Here is a 21,852-nt window from a genome sequence, read left to right as displayed (position 1 = left end):
AAAGATCCATTGACTTTTCCATTTCCAAGGAAGCCAACAGGCTCGAGAGCACCAATAGGGTGTGCTCAAACACTCCAGCAATTTCTTGACTCAGTCAGGAGAAGTAGAAAAATACACACAGTAATGTGGTTTTCCCTAAGAGTGAGGTTTAATATGCTTTCTTGCTATTTACAGGGAATCTTGCTCATGTAAACTCATTTTGATAGACACATACAGACCATGATAATGCAAAAATCCTTTTGAAACCTTAAATGACACAAATCAAGTAAATTGTCAAGAGATACTGAAAGGGATTGTTTCTCAAGGCACTTTTTGGCTACTGTTCTGATTTTGTTTTCCTGCAGTGTTGAGTTTTTAATAAGTATAAACTAATCTTTCTTTCTGTGTCATTTTAGCTGAATTACTGAGTTTTATTTTCTTTTTGTTTACAACACAATTCTACTTTAACAACACGCCAACAGACAGTAAGTAGGGAATGAAACTTCAGGTATTGCAGTCTTTTCTTTCACAATTCTGCATTAAAGCTTTTCTGAACACCAGGGTTTGGGACTCAGCAAAAATGCTGTGAATTAGATAATTTATATTCCTGTTTGTCTTCACTGAGACTAATTTAGAATTGCACCAACCTTAGATAATAGGGATTTAATTAGTTGGAAGAGGATATTGTTTTATTGACCTGTAAATGATACTGCAGAGAAGCAGCCTGTCAGGCTTAAGAAGATCAGCTTAACAAGGGCATTAGAGATTGCTAAAATTCCCATTTCTCCTCCAGGTGATGGTGGATATGCCAAAGACGCAAAGCTGAAAGCACCTTCCTCCCTAGCGGTGTCTCCTGACGACACGCTGTACGTGGCAGACCTGGGCAATGTGCGCATCCGCGCCGTGAGCCGCAACCGGGCGCACCTCAGCGACTCCGGCCTGTACGAGATCGCCTCGCCCGCCGACCAGGAGCTCTACCAGTTCACCATCAATGGCACCCACCTGCACACGCTCAACCTCATCACCAGGGACTACATCTACAACTTCTCCTACAGCGGCGACGGGGACGTGGCCACCATCACCAGCAGCAGCGGGAACTCGGTGCACATCCGCAGGGACACCAGCGGGCTGCCCCTCTGGGTGGTGGTGCCGGGGGGCCAGGTCTACTGGCTCACCATCAGCAGCAATGGGGTCCTGAAAAGGGTCTATGCCCAAGGCTACAACCTGGCCCTGATGACATATCCTGGAAACACGGGGCTTTTAGCAACCAAGAGCGATGAGAACGGATGGACAACTGTGTATGAGTAAGTCCACGACACTAAATGCCTGCTGCAAGGAGTCCTGTTTTATGGGGACTGAAACTTATATATGAGCAGTAAAACTTGCTTAGACGGTTCTAGCCATTTAAAAAGACACCCTGCTACTAACACTGTGTGAGACAGGACAAGCAGTGCTGTTGCACAAGCTTTTAAAATGAAGCACTGCCGTTTCTTAGGGGCCTAAACCTGTCATATGTAAAATCTCTGTGCACAGTGCCTGTTAAGTGCAGCAGAAATTGCTTGAAATTACACTTCATTTGCACTTTCTTGTTAAGAATCTGTTTCTCTAAATGAAAATATGAGATTTTTTTTTTTTTTTGTAGCTTAAGTGGTACAGGCAAGTTGTGATGTGAATCAGGAATTTGCAAAATTTCTGAAGACAGCAAAAAGGGGAAAATTAGCATACTCACCAGAGAACGGGGTGTTGCGAAGGAAATTGAGCATCTCAGTGGAAGGAATATCCAAAGACAAGAGTGAGCTTGTCTCTACCAGCAGGGGAGGAAGATATTTAATAATAGCAAATGGATATGTAATAGCAAAAGGCTGTATATAAGGGAAGATGGAAAGGCTTCATAAACAAGACCATTGACAGAACTTCTAAAAAGCAAGACAAGATAATTCAAGATGGAGTCAGGACACCCCAGTCTGAGAACAACCCAAGAGAAAGTTCATTTTTTATTTACAAAGTGGTGCCTTGTATCTGGATCATTATTTGTAATTAATTGTCATAATCCCTGTTTGAGGATTCAGCAAGTGCTGGATGAAAATCCTGTCCCTAGTTCAGAGTCCTTAAGTAAGATAATGGTACCTATTTTCTGTAGAGCATAGGAGTTCATGGTCAAAAACTAAAATGAAACCCATCTAGGTGAGATTGGAACAAAAAACACATTGATAAGAAGTGAGTTACTGCCTGAGTCACCTGGAGAGGTGGTTGAGTCCCTGTCATTACAGGTTTTTAGAATTATAATTTCTTCAAATGAAAGTAGGATAAAAGCAGCGAAAATGCTGCCTAGTGTGTGAGGGTTTTTATTCAACAGGATGTTTCTTCATCCTGTTCTCTATTATTCTGCCAAAGACTAAATTAATAGGGTGGGCATAAGTATAAGCCATTAGAGAGGGCCTTTTTTTACTCTTCCTGGGAAAACAAAAGCATACAGGATCTTCCTGGTTCAGTTATCATTATCAAACATCTGTTGATGGAAATTTCAACTCCCTTGCAACAGCACAAGCTCTCTGATACCCTGGTGCTGTTCAAACACTGATCAGAGTCACCTTTTATAAACAGAACTGACTGCAAATGTATGTATGCTTGGTTTTAATAATTTCAGTGCTGAGAGTTGGCCATTTATATCCCCACTTGATGATGATGTCAGTCCATACCACAGACCAGTGACACTTTCAAAGAGCCTTTACAGTAACTCCATGTCTATTAAAATGCTGAACAGCAGGCCTTGTAGCAGGGCCTTGATTGTTAGAGCATGGGAGAGAGATTATTTTTAGTCAGGTGCCTTTCAGTCCTGGCATTTGTACTCTCAATGTCCCACTGACATTGAGCATAAACCATTTCACACTATTGCTCTTGCTATACTATTGCTTGCTCCTCTTTTTAAAGTAGGGCTGAAAGATCTTTTAAAGGACTTTACCTGCTTGCAAGTGCCTCCTGCAGTATGTAGTATAGATTTAGTCATTAAGAAGTACCTGTAGCTTGGGAGGATTTATATGATGTATATGATTAACTCAAGGAAATTTTGCTAAATTAAAGAGTTTTACATACTTTCCCAGCTCTAACTACAGGCTGGGTAACACTGTCCTCACCAATGCTTCGAGTTGTCCAGGATTTGCATGGCCACACACTCCTGCCAGCCTGCATTAGTCAGGGAAAACTAACAGAATTACAACTTTAGCATTGCAAAAACAGCAACAAAATTAAATAATGTCAATTAAATAAAATAATGTGATTACTATTTATATTCAATCCAATATATTAAGTCATTTTCATAATACATTACAAATTCTTCAATGACTGAAATGCAGAATGTCTGCTCCAATCAAAGACACAGTGGGCTGTAATCACCTCTGTGCTGAATAGTTGTGCTTTCAGGAGATGCTGCTCACCTGCTGCCATGAATAGGTCATGGGCTGTGATGGCTTTGGTTATCTTTTACCCAGATACTGCTTTCCAGCGAGGTCACGTTCTGTAATGATAGCCAATTTCAGTTTGAAGATTAGAATTTTTTGAAGGGTTTATATGAATTGCTTGTGAGCACTATGAGAATGTAGCATTGGAACTAAGAGCAACTTTCAAATTGTTTGAAATCATCTTTGGTGCTTAAGCTAGATTTGCATTCCCATCCAAAAGTTCAACCCATGGCACTGTCAAGCTGAAATAGGGATGAGTTAGTTTAACAACACATATCACACATACTTGGGAACATGAGCAAAGATAATGAGCTGTTCAGAACATCTACCTTTATGTCAGATTCACTCGCAGAGGGAAATTATTAAGAGGTAGAAAACCACCTACAAAAGTACTTGTCATCCATCTACTCTAATCTGATGGAATTGAAGTGCTGAAAGAGCTCTTGCATACAATTATAGCTAATGTACAATTTTAAGTCATCTAGATTTCTTTTAATATTGTGTCATTAAAGCTGTAAAAGGAGAGGGGAAGCACTGGTCCTCTATTAAATCAAGGACAAGAAAACACCTGCAAGAAACAACTCTGAAAAAATTAATTAGACTGCTTTCCCTTTGAAATGATATAACTCTTAACTGTGCTACACATAGAAATGCAAATGGATTGTGAAGCAATATCCCCATGTGTGCATTTCAAATACTAGTGAGCACTTCCTCATGTGAGTACTGAAATCAATGCAATTATTTGCATGATTAAATGGTCACTGACATGATTAACAGTGGCATAACTGAGCCCCAAATTAACATTAAGAAATATGTCATGATTCCACCCCTATTAGTATGGGTAGGACATTGCAGGAGCTGAGTCCCAGTGTGCTGCTATTCATCATGTAGAAGGTGACAGAACCTGTCCTCAGAGGGCTGAGTTTCTTGGAGCAATCTAGAAGGGAATAAAAACCCTTTAGATGATCATGGTGTGGAATCAGTACTGAGACACTGTTCTGAGTGTCCTCCTGAAGTCAGTGGGACCATCTACAGGAGTGAGAGGCCTCTGGCATGTGCTGGGTCTCATTACCAGTCAGCACTTTCTGGCCAGCCAGGCAGGAACAGTTTATCCCATTTTCAGCTAGACAGGGAGTTTTGTTTTTCGGCAGCTGCACTATCAGCAGCCAAACTGGATCCTTAGTGAAGATGGATCCCATGTCTTGAACACAAGTACATTGCAATAAACCAGCTGTATTTGCACCTTAAAAATGCAGTTTTGGGGGATTTTCTGTGGTACAGTAGCAAATACAAATAACCTAGCAAGCTGTCACACCTGTTTGATCAAGCAGTAAATGAAATATAACTGCCTGATGTTCGTGGAGTTTTCTAATGATGAAAAGTAGTGATCTGAGTCAGTTTTAGTCCCTGCCTGTGGCACCCAGTCAACTTGCACAGAACCATCATAAGGGGAGAATGTAAATAAGTCACACAATATATATAAGGGCAGTGAGAGGTGAAAAGGAGAGAGATTATTTTTAATTTATAATTTGATTAATTTTAACTTATTTGTTAAAAAACCACAAGATGGTCACTAGTTCATTCTCTAGTGTTTATTTGGAAAATAGCAGCTCTATTTTTCTTCCTTAATATTGGAGGGAAGATAAAAAGATCCTGATATTTGTTCATCAATACTTCTTGTGACATATAGATTTTGTCTGACTAATTAGGGGCAAGTAAAGATCCTAGAGAAATTATGCCAATACCTGAAAGGGAGGAACAAAGCCAGATCATCTGCTGATGTGAATTGGAGCTTCATTGGCAACAGTGCAGTTCTGCCAGCTGATGTACTGGTTTGGTCTGTGAGAGGAGACAACTAATAAAACATGAAAACTTAATTATGCTTTCATACCTGCACAATAAGTTTCTGTTTTATGAACATGAGTTGATTTTGCTCATGCAAATACTCTGCAATATCAGTGAGTTGTCTTAGGTGAATAAAAACATGTCAGCATCAATAAGATTTTTAAGATGTGAAGCATTATTATGAAACAATATCAAGCACCAAGCAATGCTTTGTGCTGGTTTCTGTTTGAACCATCAGAAAGAAGAAATATGTTGATAGAACTGAAATGACCTGTTAGAAATGCTGCTCCAGAGCTCTGGAATTAATTATTGACTTTTTGGTAACATGGCCTGATTCACAATCAAGTACCTTGAGCTGCAAGAATTTCTTTAGCACTGATGAATTTTAGGTGAACTGAAATGTAGTGCTCTGGATTCTAGGTGAGAAGCTCCTGCTGATTTAAGTAGACCCATGGGAAACAAAACACAAGAGCAAAACCCATGTAGGCAACTTATTTCCTGCAGATTTCAATCTAATTTTATCACTGTTGTTACGCTTTAGGTCCCCTTTTTGCATTCACCACTCATATTATGTGCTTCACACATCTGTGACAAAAGGCAGCTTTTAAGTGTTGCAGAAGGTAAGAACTAGTTTTATTTAATTTTATGGGTATGAAAATGCTGTTTTAGGGTGAGTTGGATGCCTGACCACCGAGTGACCTCCAGTGGCCTCGCTCCTGCATCGCAGCCCACTGGGGAAGCCCCAGCCAGCCGTGAGCAGCACAGAAACCTCTGGCAGGGGCTGTGTGATGTAGGTAGCATCTCACAGTATTCACAGTTTTATCTGATCCAGCACCTCTGAAAAAGACTCCTAGCAGGAATTCAGACTAGGTACTGAATGCTTTTTGAGTGACTAAATGGACCAATTCTTACCTTTTTACATACTGCACAGTGTTGACAATGCTTCCTACTTCTTTTACAATTTTTTCTGCTTTTAGGAGTATCTGCACGACAACAGGGGGTGTATTTTGATGACTCTTTAACATCATTTTGCAGGTATGACTCTGATGGCCACCTGACCAATGCAACCTTCCCAACAGGGGAAGTCAGCAGCTTCCACAGCGATGTTGAAAAACTGACACGAGTGGAACTTGATACTTCCAACAGGGAGAATGTGATCACAGCCACAAACTTCTCAGCTACCTCTACAATATATACTTTAAAGCAAGGTAATAAAAGCATTTCTGTTATTTCTTCCCTAATCACTAGACATTACTGCATTTTTAACTGTTGGCCAGAAAAAAAAAAAACTACATTAGAATTAGTTCATTTGTTTCTTCCATGTTTCAGCACCAACAGCTACAATTCTGCTGGGCTACCAGTTAGAAACAAGCCACAAGTGAATTCTTCTTTTCCTAGAAGAATTCCATGGATAAAACCTAATTATTGAAATCTCTGATGTCTCCAGGCTTTACATGCTACTTTCTGCTGCAGTATTTGGAGGACTTGAACTAACTTGCAATACACTGAGCTTTGTTATTTTAAGAAATACTTCCCAGAAGAATGACAGGTTCCACTGTCATTTTAGCACTGAAATGCCACCTTTGGCCAATACTGTGTATTCTTCCTGGTAGTTCTGTGACCTGGTGACAGCACTTGTAGGAAAGGGGAGAATGTGGCCCATCTCTGCTAGTGGCTACCTCGGGGATTAGATTTTGACTCTACCCCTGTAGACACCACAGTATTTCCCTGGTAATATCATATATCTCAAAAAAACCCTGCTTTCTGCCTAATAGAAGTGTGCTAGTGTCCTCCTGCAGATTTTGCAGATTTATCACCAGAGTTCTGGGTTTACATAGTTTAATCGATCTGGGGTCTTTTGTCCTTGTTGGGTTTTTTTGTTGTCAATGGATTACTCAGGCTTTGAGAGAGCAGGTGCTGGGAAATAGCTCTCTGATGTCTTTCCAGGTCTGCTGTAAAAAAGCTTTGTAATTGAGCTCATCACAGAACTTTTCTTTCTCTCAAGTTTTGATCTATAAGAAAAAACTAGGAAGAACTCACCTCAAAAGATACAATGCATTCCTCTTTACTATTGTGTGGTAGAGACAGCACTGCATAAATAGAAATAATTATATTGTTCTGTCACCTGCTAAGCTTTGTCCAAGTGACTCCATCTGCTCTCTGCACCGTCTGCTGCCTGATCTGTCTGTCCTTAAATCTGAAACTCTTCAAAGTTGTTAAATTATCAAAGTCTGTCTCAGGAAAGTGCTTGCACACAACAGGCAGTGCCAGAAATTAACAGCTATAGTTATTATTGCATGTGTCTCATAAATTCATATAATTTACATGTTTACATATCTCTGAAAAACTAGCACAAAGCACCCTGTGAACAGCCAGTCAGATGTGATATCCTTACATCCAATTATCTTTACTTTCTGTCATACCCTACTATTTTCCTTGTATTCATATCTCAAGAGCTGCACCAGTTACTTCCATGTGGACTGGCTTTAAAAAAAGGATGCTTTGGATACTCCCTAGCTGGAGTGAGTTCAGTCTTGCTGTAAGGGTGAGACTTCTGTTTTGTATGTTAGCACTAAACTCAGGCTCATGTTGGTGTTCCCCCTGCAGCTGAGCTGCAGGAACCTCCATATCCCAGCTCTGTCTGCAGAGGAGGAATTGCACTGCCCAGGCAAGGGAAAGGAACTCCAGTGTCTGGTGCCTTCATTTACTCTGAGTGGAGACCTGCTCTGAACCCTCCACCCACTTCTGGTAGTTTTGGGGAGAAGAGGGAGGCTGTGCTGGGTCACCCCAGCTCCCTTAATAGCCCTCTGTGGCACAGTCCTGAGTCCCTGGAGCTGCTCACTGTGCCACCACTGCTGATCCATTCATTTTTCTGGCCACAGTCACTTCCCAGTTGTTCTGTTGCACCACAAGCTTCAGCCTTGTGGCTCATCATCCCTGTGCCTCAGCCCTGAGTCCTGCTGCTAATGGGGAAGAGTAAAAGCTTTTTGTACAGTGACACAGAGAAAATGGGAGACTGGCTGTCAGCCTAGATATTTGGAAACCAGCTTTCTTGTTTGACCTCAGATACTTGCAGTTGTTCAAGCTGTACATATTCCTGTTTTCTGCAACATGCTAAGATCATCACAATATTGATGGTCAGTACTCAGCTTATGGTTTTACACACTTTTAAGCTGAAAGCAAAAATCCTTTATTCCTGCTGTGGAAAACCTTCACAATGGAAATCATCAGGCCAAATGTAATAAAAAGCTCTTCACACTTGGGAAGATCTGGAGGCTACAGCTTGCAAAACTCACACTGTGGTTGGGGCTCAGCTGTCTGTAACCTCCCTGGGTTACAAACTGAGCCCTGCCATGCCTAAAATTTGGTTTATAAATCTGGAGATCTGCACTTCTCTCTGTTCCCTGATTTTTGTTGTTTTTTGACAGATAACACACAGAACATCTACAGGATCAGCCCGGATGGGTCCCTGAGAGTCACTTTTGCCAGTGGAATGGAAATCACTCTGAACACAGAACCTCACATTCTAGCAGGGGTTGTCAGCCCCACGCTGGGGAAGTGCAATATCTCCCTTCCTGGAGAGCATAACTCAAATCTCATTGAATGGAGGCAAAGGAGGGAGCAGACCAAAGGCAATATCTCTACATTTGAGAGAAGGCTAAGGGTAAGGCTTCCTCTTGTCTAAGTGTAGTGTTCCTTTTGAAAGCCATTGAAGTAAAATCATGTTGAAATGTTATACTTCATAAGAATGAAAATTTTGTATCAGTGGTGGGCCCCAGCCATGAATTTCAAAACCAAACTCCTCCAACAGCTTCAGGGATGTTTGATCTCTGTTTGATTTTGATTGTAAGATTTGACCTCAAGACATAATTAGTTCTTTTCTTCCCATTCTTTTTCAACTAAGAACTTATTATGGCTTTGGAAGAAGCTGTGAGCAAAGGACAGTGCATAGTTACCCTGGCACAGCAGCAAAGTTGGAGCCACATTTTGCACCTCTCAGATCTATCAACCTTTTTATTCTGGGGGAGCTGAGGGGTGCCAGCGCTGCCCAGGGCAGAGGCTCTTGCAGGACACACTTTGGGTTTCTTTGCTTGGACTCAGAGTGATGTGGAGCCTCCCTGTGTATCCAGACAGGCTGTGTATTAATTCTGCCTTCTCCCACATGCTTTGAAACCCCCAACTCCCTCTGGCTGGGTTACACCACAGCTCCAAGAAAGACTTGCTTTAACATTGCATTGTTGGTTTATTTTTACCTGTGAGTACAATGACAGATGGTCAACATTCAGCATTTAATTACATAACACCATGGCTCAAAGAGATTGCTACTTTGCTAAACAGGTTTTTTATTAAATCAATCCTGGTTTTCACATGAATACCACTTAAAATGCCTGTACCAATAGTACAATTGGGAATTTTTGCCTTAAAAATATTGTGTTATTGACTGCAACCTTTCTGGATAGGAATTTTGTCTGAAGGTACACCTGTTAGCTCTGAAAATATAGAGATGGTTATTAAAATCCCTGGATTGTCAAAACCACCAAAATCAAAACCATCTCATTTTGATTATGAGATACTATAGATTTTTTTAAGTGTACCATCTGTTTGCTTTTGAACTGCTCAATCAAAAATGCAAGACTTGGAAGATCTGGCCAGACTGGGCACTGTATGTAAAACACTTGTTTGAAAGGGCATTGTTCAGATTTGACAGTCACAGTTACTTTTTAGGATCTTGCAAGCAGGCAGAAGCTTCTTTTAGTTCTTCTTGCCCACCTCCTGCCTCCTTCCTCTCTAAATTAGTGAGGCCTCATAGCCCTGTCTGGGGAGGAAGCTGAACTTAGCACTGTGACAAATATGTTAAGATGGTAGGATCCAAACTGTGCTTCCTTGGCTCATGTTGCTTATTTAGTTGGAGGCTTTGTGTGTAACTTTGTGCTTAAATAACAGTATGGCACATTTTTCTACAAGAATCTTATGTAAAAAGATGGTAAACAGAAAGGATTTAATCAGTCATCTATTCTGCTTACATTGCCAGGGACTGGTTGTTCATCACAATTCTGTTTAATACAACCACTTCATCTTGCAGAGTTTCTCCATTATGCAGTTTGTATTTTCTATTGTTGAAATTGACTGCAGTTTCTTTTGCATTTTCACTTGTTTCTATGTGATCTTTAACACTGCCTGGCAAAAAACAAAAAAAGAAAATTCACAAATTGGTCAGGATTAAATGAATTCTGCCTGGAGAAATAAGTTGTTCATTGAAATATTGCAATACTGAGGGTATCCAGAGGTCAACGATTGACCTGCCTTTGGAATAGGCTGTTGGTGGACAAAACCACTCATGTATTCCTCCTCCTTCACTTTCATCCTGAGAGAGGATGGAAGGCGAAAGAATAATTTTAGTATGCTGATGTCTTTTACTCTTTGTCCTTCTAAACTATGCACTAACAACAGAGCTCCTGAACATTGCATTTTTTATTTCTGTAAGCTGTGTCCTTTTATACCTACCCAAGATCAAGAGCACTTGGGAATTGTCCCCTGCCTGCTCAGAAGGACAAGCCAGGTGCCTGTATTGCAGTCCTGGCTGTACTGAGCTCTAGGATTGTTGTTCTGAGAGCTGTAGGGAAACCTGGTGGGACAGCACAGGTTCCTCTAAAAGGAGGGTTTTAGAGTGGAAAGGAGGAGAAATGTTAGAATTATAGAATCATTTATATTTGAAAAGACCTCTAAGATCATCAAGTCCAATTGTATTCTGCACAAAGGAGCCACCATGTAAATAGGCACAAGAGAAAGGGACAGAGGGACTGCTGAGCCTGGTAAGACCATGAAGAAGGACTTTGGAGAATAGCAGAAATATCTGGATCCTGGAGTTCATCTGTAGCACTGAGATGCCTGCGTGGTGTGCTGGTGGAATGGAGTCACTGGAGATGGAAGGAGCTGGAACAGTAGAGCAAAGGAATCTACCCAGACACAGCTCTCTTTTCTTGGTGATTACAGGAAATGCAGCACAGCAGGAACAAAAGAACCATCCTATAGTGTGTTTGGAACAGTATACCAAATAATGAAATGGATTTAGGGCTTGCTGTGGACAGATCCTTGAGTACTGCTGGGAAAAAAAATAGTATCATTGAAATTCATTATGCTGGATGAGATTCTGGACAGACCTTCTGAAAACTTTTAGTGAGTTATATTTTTAAAATAAAGTATTTAAATACTTAATATGCCATGCCTGGCACAATAGGAAGTGTGTTAGAAAGCTTGCAATGTAGGGCAGAAAGAACTGTGCTGAACTTTGAAAATACATGTAAAGAAAAGCTCTGGGGACTGGAGCAGTTCTCAATGGAAATGAACAGACTTGCAGGAGCCCTCAGTTAAAGAAAAAACAGCACAATGGAAGAGTTTTCTAAGAGAGAAAAAAATAGCATAGAAATGAGGTATAAAGATGTTACTTAGAAATCAGTCCTGATTCCATCAGTGAAACAAATGGCTTTGACTGCTAAAAGGTATAAATTAGAAGGCAGGTAGCTGGGGATGAGATAAATGATGACCTACTTGAAGAGAAGAAAGAGAATAAAGCTTTTCCTTATCTGCCTGGTCCTAACTTTTTTAATTCTAATAGCAATTAGCAACAATCTTGAAAGCATGTGACTCTATTAGTTTTATTTCCAGTTTTGGAAAGAGGCCACTGTTAGCATGTTCTGAATAATGCTGGAAATATTGGGTTTTAAAGGATTGGATTTCTGCATGGTGTGAATTCCCTGCTCTGGAGATAGGACAGAAGTTAACTGAAATGCTGGAACAGTCATCTAACTTTATCTCAGGGTCTAAATCAATGTGGGAAACAGAAATTAACCACAGGTTTCCTTTAAGTGAAGAACTGCTTGCCCCAGCACTTCTTGAACATATATAAAAGAGTCTGTGGGCATGTATGCATTTTATATTAATAATAAATCTATGTACAATCAGGCATTTTAACATCAATCTTAATCTAGCAAGACTTCTTTTTTATCAATTGAACTGCTATTTTAATTGACTTCTAAAAATGAAGCAAAGACTGCTGTTAAATCTGATGAGCACGATGCATAGTAATACACTGATTAGAATGCAGCTCTGCTCCCTCCTGACTTTTGCATAACTTGAGGAACGTGGCATTGGATGCAGTCCAGGTTTTATAACTGAATGTCTACAAAATTGAAAAGTGAATGCTTGGCCAGTCTTAATTTTTTCTTTTTTTTTTTTTAATTTTTTTTTTAATAACAACAACAAAAGTAACTCAGTGGCCTCAGTTCAAAAGTCCTGCAGACTCAGGCTTTGACAGCCATGTTAATTATTGCACTTAGCAAATGATCTCTCTTTATTTACCAGTCTTACAGCAAATTCTAAAGATGGGACCAAGTCCTCTGCCAGGGTGTATGAGCTTGCATTGGCTCAAACCAAAACACAGACAAGGAAAGAATGCAGTTATCTCGTCTGGCTTACATATCAGACAGGGTGGAAATTAAATCAAAAGAAGTGCACGTTTATGTGATATTTACACTGCAGATTTCTAGCTAAAAATTTATGGAAGTAGAGTCAACAAATGTTTTAAAAATATAGAATAAATATATATTTTATTTACTTCTAACATTACTGAAATCAGCTGAATTTTCTCACTATTTTCATTAGCTGGTATTCCAACCTGACATTGCTTTCAGAAACCAGTTTTCCCTGGCTCATAGCAGAACACAAGCTCCAGCCACTCTCAGGGGGCTCCTTGCTATGGTTTATGTATCTTGGAGGAGGCATCTCATGAAGCCACTGGGATTTGAAATCAGCTTGTCAATAGCAGCATTGAAATGAGTCCTCCTACCCATTTATGATCCTGTCTTGCTTTGAGAAGGGTGTTAAACTTCACTTTAATAGAAGAAAGTAAACAAATGAGACATAAAATGTGCAATATAAGGAAAGTATTTTAACCTTATTTTAACTCTCTGAGTTTTCAATTACTGCTGCTTTCCACTTCACTGCTAATTCTGCCTCTCTTTGGTTTTCATTCTTATTTTTTGTATAGTCTCTGAAATTCAGATTGCAAGCAATTTGTTTTCAAGGCTCTTCTTTCTCCTAACTGCAGTCTACAATGACAGTAATAGCAATAAGAACATTAAACATGTACATGGAACATAAATGAATAAGACACAGGGTATGCCTCCTGCTTCCTTTTCAGTTATTTTTCCACCAAGAAAAATTAAAATTTCAGAAATTTTAGGAAGTTTGCTAAAAATATATCATATTAAACTTAAACCATCAGTCTGTATACAAGCAAATATAGTTGAACTGAGCATCACATTTTGCTTGGGCTCCTTAACTATCATTAGAGCATAAATTGTAATAGTTACAGCAGTCTACAGGGGTATATAGGTATTTTACAGCTATTGTAAATGAACACTATTAAAGTTAGACATGTGTGTATATAAAACTCCAGAAATGGTAGTTGAAGAAAGAACACCTGCTTTTCTAGATTCTGTGATTATTTTGTATCTAAAATCAGAACAAAAAAGAAATGTTCATTCTAATCACATCTTGAATTATTAACCAAGATTTATTAACCCTTTACTCCATGGCTGTGCCTCCAGGTCTCAGAGAGGAGCAAGCACTGAGCCCCCTCTGTGCTGACACCTGCACTGGCATTGTCTGTGCTGTCAGGAAGTCATTCATGGGAACAGAGTGTTCAGATAAAATGTGGTAGATTAATGCAACAAGCACATTGGGCATTGATCTGAAAAAGACATGTCAATGAACAATATTTTATGGTTCCTTAAATTATTTATCAGATTTAAATGGTGTTTAATAGAGACTTCCCAGTGACTGAATGATCTAAAGATGCCATCCTGTAAAGATGATGATAGCACTGGATAAATGTATTTTGTCTTCATGAGTCTGACTCAGTTCTGAACTTGATTTCAAATTGAGCACTGGGCTGTGCCCCACCTGTCAGACACAGCAGTTGCTGCTCCCAGATGTGGTGAGAGCAGCAACGAGGAGCATGGCCAGTACCAGGCACGGCTGCTGCTGGCTCTCAGGGTCTGGGGGGGAGGTGGCTTTGTGAGGACACTGCTGAGCAGGGTCAGCTCTGCCCTTTGCAGCACCAGGATGTGACCTGGGCTGTGAGGGCTGTCCCGGAGCACCAGCTGACCTGTCAGTGTTAACAGAATTCAAGAGAGGATGTGAGGTACTAGATCTTTCTTAGTGTGTGGATTTAACTACACATCTCTGGCTGGAATCAAGAATTTAATCCACAGCTGAGAAGAAAGAAGAAAAATTCAGGAAAAGGTGAGAACAGAGGTGAGGGTTTATACCATGGAAACATCTTGTAATGCCAAATATAATAATACTGAGCGCAAGGAACAATTTTTCCATTTCTCATCTGAATCTTTTCTCTTTTCTTGTCTTCACTAAGGCCCAACTCACAAAGTTAAAGCATTGCTCACTTTGATTAGGGCTGACACAGACCTGTCAGCCTTGTGTTCTTACTGTACTGTACCTCTGTGTTCAGACCCACAACAGAAACCTGCTCTCCATTGACTTTGACCACGTGACCAGAACAGGGAAGATTTATGATGATCATCGGAAATTCACTCTTCGGATCATGTACGACCAGACAGGACGCCCCATTTTGTGGTCCCCCATCAGCAAGTACAATGAGGTCAATATCACTTATTCCCACTCTGGATTGGTCACCTACATCCAAAGAGGAACCTGGACTGAGAAAATGGAGTATGATGCAAGTGGGAACATCGTCTCCAGAACATGGGCAGATGGTAAAATATGGAGTTACACATATCTAGAAAAGGTAAATTATTTTAAAAGTGGGGTTTGTGCCAAGGCAAAAAAAAATTGGGGTTTATTATATTTATTTTCTATATTGTATTTATTTATTATATTTATTATAATTTCTTGAGCTATGTTATAATGCTGCCTCTTGCAAGAGTGTTTAAGACTTTTAAAACAGAAAATTATTAGTTATGCATAGAATTACATAACTAGATAAAAATGTCTGGATATGCTCAGACCTACACATCACCTGCTCAAACCTGACACAGTTTAGTTCTGAAGAAAGTTATCAGCACCTCAGGATTGTTTAATTGGTAAATCAAAACAACTTTTCAGTCTCAGTCCAAGTTCAAGTGAACAAAGGATGCCCTAACTGCTGAAAATCATGTTGCTGCTCTGGATAACAGTCAGAAAGATAACAGTCCTGAAAGAGAACTTTTTCTCCCCACAAACAGTTCTTTCAAGCCAAAATTAGGAACCCATGAGCACAAGCTTACGTATTCAATGTTGTATTTTAAACAAGGGATTGATCCTGTGAGAAAGCTTACTGCAGTATTTATGGGGGCCATTCTAGGGAGAAATACTGATATGAAATGACTTATTGCTCTGCTTTTGTGGTGACTTTGCATCTAAATTCCCTGAATATTGTAAGTTCCATGTACGTCTAGAGGCAATGGTCACAAAACATGGAGGTAAATATTATACAAGCCAAGGAGGACCACCTTCATCTGTAGTAGCATTTTGTTTGGTCTTGTCTTTCAAAACCAGAAAGCCAGTCTGTATTTTTAAAGCTTTCAGAACTCAGTGAAAACTCATATTCAAAGTTTTTTAAATAGCAGCATCCTGGACTATCCAATACACCCAGAGTTAGCAGAACATTTTCTCTGAACCTGTAAACCACAGGAAAAGGCTATGGGGGGTGTGGGGCAGAAGAGGTAACATTGATAGGAGGAAATCCACACAGGAAATCCAGTGACTTTGAAGTTACTTGTATATTAAAGAGTTCCAAATGTGTACTTCTAAGATAAACTCTGCTGTACTTATTTTTAATGTATTTAAGATCCTCAAAAAACTTAAACCTAACCCAGTGAAAAAAAATGATCAAGACTGGAAAATGCATAGAACTGTGATTCCTTCTTGTCTGCATGCAGTGTGGTTCTTGCATGTGTTAACAAGATTGGCAAACCCCAGGAGCTTCAGAAGTTTGTTTCAGATAAATTTGTCAGGGCTTTTTTTGTCTGGATGCTCTTTAGCAAATTACAAGTAAACAGGCATTTTCTACAGCTTTCAAATATTTGGGCAATGTGCCTTTTGGAGGAATCTTTTACTTTTTGCTTTGGACCTAATGGACTGTAATTTTGGAAAGATGTATGCTTCTTATCTTTCCAAACCACTTTGTTTGTTCTTACTTTATGATGAGCTTATAAATAAAGTCATATAACTTAACACTGTTATTCTAGAATTCTACACAAAAGGCCAAATCCTGATCTTGTAGAAGCAGTGTCAAAAGAGCTTACTGGTTCAGGTAGCAGCTTGGATAATGCAGTAACTTGTCATTAAAATTATGGAAAGTCATTCACACCATGGGCAATAATCTCCCAGCTATTTAATGTACTTCCGTGACTGTTGTTTCTTGGGCCAAAGAAAGATTATTTCACTGTCAAAATTAGACATTGAAATATAACTTTGTGGCTTCATTAAAGTCAATAATTCATTGTGTTAATTATGTAAGGATTGCTAAAGGTTTTCTGAAGCCTTGTAAGACCCAATAATTCCTTACATTAAAAAAAAATCAATTATATAGGTCGCTTCCAATTCATAGTTATTTAATTCTTCATTTTTATCACTAGATGAGTTAATTGTACACCTTCAAAAATTTCTGCCCCTTAGAAAATTAGCTCAAATAAATAAGATTTTAAAAAGCACTATGACGTTAGCGTTGTAAATAATTCTTACTGATGAGATTCAGTTCCTCTTGTTTGGTCACTTTTGTGAATTAGTTAAAACCATTGTAAAATCTCCTGAATACTCCAAACTCACTTTCAAAATCTGGCAGACAAAACAGATGAGTGTCTGTGTGTGTCTGTTGGACAGAAATGACATCTAGTGGTGATGCTCAGCATTTGTCTATTCCCAGCAGAGCCCCCAGTAATTGGCCACTGGCTGTTTGTCTTGATACGCCATACGGCATCAATCATTATGTGGTTGACCAGGCTCTGGTTGCTTTAATAAAATGACAGATTTCTGGATGTTTTATGAGCCACCCTCTGAAATCCTTTAAAACAATTAGAACCCAATTTGTGCAGTGTTGGAAAATCTATTGTAATGTTATTAGGATGAATTGGGAATTAATTTTTTTTTCTTTATGGTATCCTCTAATAGGCTTGAGAGGATACTCAGCCTCCAGCCCTTGTACTGTCTATCTTTTTATGATCCTGGACAATAGTGAAAAAGCCAAAGCACTTTTTGTAAAAGTGCTGTAAAAATGGTACACAGGGGCACTAAAGTTATATTGGGGATGTTTTTGATATTGTTATTCATACTCTGTCAATGGCAGACAGCTTAAAAACAGGCACGGGAGCAGTATATAGAGAGAGGCGTCACAGCAGGGCTAGGAGAGAGTTCAGCCAGTGGTTTACTGCAGACTGGAGACTCTTGACTGAAGGTGGAAACAAAACAAACACGGTGCATGTTGGAAATGGTTGGTGGAGCAGCAGTAAAGTGATAGAAAAGGCTGGGTGTGAAGGTCTACTGTCACCAGTTGGCAGAGGGGGAGCTGGAGTGCCATATGTTGGTGCTCTCTGGCTGCTGTACAGGTGACAGATGTCTTTTGCCAAGGGCAGGAAGAGACACATCTTGGGCAGGCAGGGGGCTGGGGTGCAGAGAGGATGGCCAAGGCTGAGCCTATCTCTGGCCCTTTGAATGGGCAGTTGGTTTATTTTTTAGAGAAAAATGGCTGAGGGCCAGTGTTACTTAACACACTGCAGGGCTGATCTTAACGTGTTTTCTTCCCAGAGAAGATTTTTGAGCTTAGAGGGGAAAAGATCCTAGTTTGCTGATTTCTTTCCCTAATACTCTGTGACAAAGGAGTCATGCTGTTCCATGTAAGGCTTTGTTTTGTGTGATGTCTCAGTCCTGCAGATGCCTGACAAATTTGCTTATGCGCCTGGTAGGTTTGAGCTGTGGGCTAAGAGCTGGGCAGTGTTGGTGCTCCAGCACACCTCAGACAAGGCAAGGAATGTACAGTGCTCTGGTCCAGCCAAGCCACTTACTAGAGCTGGGGCAAGGGGACAAAGCTCCCCATAGATTTTCAGTCTGTGTTTTCAATATCTTTGTTTCAACAGTGACTGTTCACCTGCCAGCTTGTGATCTGTGACACTGTGACTTTCCGTGGTGGGTGAGAAGGCATACAGAACCCAAACTTTAATTATCAATAGAAAAAATCTGATGTGCTTTCACATTCATCTGCCAGATTTCATTAATGAGCCACAATTAACCAACACAGGGCAAATACCAAGTACCTGTACAGAAATTATAGTCTTTGTAAACATTAAAAATAAGCAACAGAAGTAGTCACACCAAAGAATCTGCAGAGTATTTTCATCCATCTGTAGGCATGGAGATATTATGAACTCTGGGGCCATGTAGATATACAGGAAAAGGGCTAGGTCTGTGCTGGAGATAAGCAGAATGCCAATAAAAGCTAAACACCTTGTACATGCACAAAATCTCCCTGTTTTTGCTTCCTGAGAGGATGCCCTAAATATTTCAAAGCGACATAGCAACTCAGCATGAGGCTGAAATGCTACTGAGAGCCACATCTGCCTTCCAGTTTGGCGGCCCTTACCTCTAGACTTGCTATGATTCTCCTCCTGTTTTGTACCACCTTGCTGGCCAGGTCTCCTGGAGCTGAAAGCTTCACTTGGAATTGTACAAACAGTAAGAACAAACCACCAGAGTGAGTGGTTGTTTCAGCGTTTCCATAGGCTGCAGGCTCTCCCTAGCTGGCTCCCCATGTGCCTGGTGCCCCCTGACCGTGCCCTTGCTGTTTGCTTGCAGTCGGTGATGCTCCTGCTGCACAGCCAGCGGCGCTACATCTTCGAGTACGACCAGTCGGAGTCGCTGCAGTCGGTGACGATGCCCAGCATGGTGCGCCACGCGCTGCAGACCATGCTGTCCGTGGGCTACTACCGCAACATCTACACCCCGCCCGACAGCGGCGCCGCCTTCGTGCAGGACCTGGCCCGCGACGGGCGGCTGCTGCAGACCCTGTACCCCGGCACGGGCCGCAGGGTCCTCTACAAGTACACCAAACAGTCCCGGCTCTCCGAGATCCTCTACGACACCACGCAAGTCACCTTCACCTACGAGGAGTCTTCTGGGGTTATTAAAACAATACATTTAATGCACGATGGGTTCATCTGTACCATCAGATACAGGCAAACAGGTTTGTCTAAGTGTGGCTGCTTTGCTAAAGTTTTTGTCTCCTCATTCGCAACACCCTGATCTTGCACTTACCTGGCGTGAAATTCCATTATTTTTATGTCTACAAGTTCTTATATTTTATGTTTCACTAGAAAAATATGTGTGTATATCTCTGTGTCTGTGTCCATAGGTGAATATAGCTGTCCCACTTGAAATACAGTTTTCTTTTTATTGCTTGGTATGGAATAGCTCTTAGGATGTTTTGTTGGTTTTATTCCTCTGTGTGGATATTTGCTAAATACTAAATCAAGTTGGTTTATTGTTTGTATTTTCAAGTTTCCCTGTTTGCACCGTAATATAATATAGATTCAAAAGGACTGCTTACACGAGGAAGAAAATCACCATGTGAAATAATTTTAGTTTAGAATTATCTTGTAAGTAAATAGAAATCATAATTATGAATAAAACAGCATTCACTTAAACAAATATTAATAAAATATAAATAACTTGTAGAGCAAGCATTAATGAAGGTTTGTGAGAGAACAATCTAACATATTCTTAGTTAATGGTATTTTCTGAGACAGCTAAGGAGTAGTAAGCCTAAAGGGCATACCTGAGGTCATATCCTGTCTGTCCTAGATCTGTAGGATAAAGTAAACCAGGCACATAATTCTTGTTTTTCCTCTTTCCCATGTTTGTTTTGGACAGGTCCACTTATTGGTCGCCAAATCTTCAGGTTTAGTGAAGAAGGGCTTGTAAATGCCAGATTTGACTACAGCTATAACAACTTCCGTGTCACCAGCATGCAGGCCATGATCAACGAGACGCCCCTCCCCATAGATCTGTACCGTTACGTCGATGTTTCTGGCAGGACTGAACAATTTGGGAAATTCAGTGTCATTAATTACGATTTAAACCAAGTGATAACCACCACTGTGATGAAACATACCAAAATCTTCAGTGCTAATGGTCAGGTGATAGAAGTTCAGTATGAAATTCTCAAGTCTATTGCTTACTGGATGACCATCCAGTATGATAACATGGGTCGCATGGTGATCTGTGACATACGTGTGGGGGTAGATGCCAACATAACGAGGTATTTTTACGAATATGACGCTGATGGTCAGCTCCAGACTGTGTCTGTGAATGATAAAACCCAGTGGCGCTACAGCTACGACCTTAATGGCAACATCAACTTGCTGAGCCATGGGAACAGCGCGCGCCTCACTCCTCTGAGATACGACCTGAGAGATCGCATTACCAGGCTTGGGGAAATTCAATATAAAATGGACGAAGATGGTTTTCTCAGGCAAAGAGGCAATGAGATCTTCGAGTACAACTCTAATGGTTTGCTGAACAAAGCCTATAACAAAGTGTCTGGCTGGACTGTGCAATACTGTTATGATGGTCTTGGAAGACGAGTTGCAAGCAAATCAAGCCTAGGACAACACTTACAGTTCTTTTATGCTGATCTCTCCAACCCAATAAGAGTTACTCACTTGTACAATCACACTAGCTCAGAAATAACATCCCTATATTATGATCTGCAAGGTCATCTCATTGCAATGGAATTAAGCAGTGGAGAAGAATATTATGTTGCTTGCGATAACACTGGGACGCCTCTAGCTGTGTTTAGCAGTCGAGGCCAAGTCATAAAAGAAATTTTGTACACCCCTTACGGAGAGATCTACCAGGACACCAATCCAGATTTTGAGGTTATCATTGGTTTTCATGGAGGACTCTATGATCCTCTTACTAAATTAGTCCATCTGGGGCAGCGGGACTATGACGTCATTGCTGGTCGGTGGACGACACCAAATCACCGTATATGGAAGCACCTGAATGCTGTCCCACAACCATTTAATCTCTACTCGTTTGAAAATAATTACCCAGTTGGCAAAATCCAAGACGTTGCTAAGTATACAACAGGTAAAAGTACCCTGTCTCTCATGAAAATGTCTCTAACGAAAATAAAACTTCCTCTTGAATTGTAGTATGGATTCAACATTCTGGAAATCTTTTGCATGCAAAAAGTCTCTAATCTTAAATCTATTGAAGTAATTTATTTAATAGATTGCATCTTACTGAGCTTGATCTGTTTTCTCTAACATTTATAGTAACCAAGAAAATAATTAATAGCTGCTTCTGTTGCTTTTCTCAATGCTAAACTAAGGGGAAGAATGGAAGCAGCTTAATTTGAATTTTTTCTATTACAAATAGATAGAAGGAACACTATTGATTTTAGTATAGCTATGCTTTGTAACCAAATAATTTCTTTGCTACAGTAAATGCTGTAGCTAGTGCAGGAAACATAAATTGATGTGAAATCATTATTTCT

General features: G+C 40.2%; 1 protein-coding gene across 7 annotated transcripts in view; it reads left to right on the top strand.

The window, feature by feature from the left end:
* TENM1 (teneurin transmembrane protein 1) overlaps positions 1-21,852 on the top strand; it is a 769,900-nt gene that overhangs the window by 742,115 nt on the left and 5,933 nt on the right. For all 7 annotated transcript variants that reach the window (XM_058032978.1, XM_058032976.1, XM_058032977.1 and 4 more), the window contains 6 exons: positions 773-1,283; positions 6,318-6,490; positions 8,711-8,946; positions 14,812-15,108; positions 19,149-19,536; positions 20,223-21,443. In XM_058032978.1, the coding sequence (XP_057888961.1) occupies positions 773-1,283; positions 6,318-6,490; positions 8,711-8,946; positions 14,812-15,108; positions 19,149-19,536; positions 20,223-21,443 (2,826 nt within the window). The remainder of the gene's footprint in view (positions 1-772; positions 1,284-6,317; positions 6,491-8,710; positions 8,947-14,811; positions 15,109-19,148; positions 19,537-20,222; positions 21,444-21,852) is intronic.

This window comes from Melospiza georgiana, chromosome 12, assembly GCF_028018845.1.
Source record: "Melospiza georgiana isolate bMelGeo1 chromosome 12, bMelGeo1.pri, whole genome shotgun sequence".
Taxonomy (NCBI): Eukaryota; Metazoa; Chordata; class Aves; order Passeriformes; family Passerellidae; genus Melospiza; species Melospiza georgiana.
The sequence above is the reverse complement of the archived record's forward strand: the minus strand, read 5'-3'. Positions and strand labels throughout refer to the sequence as shown.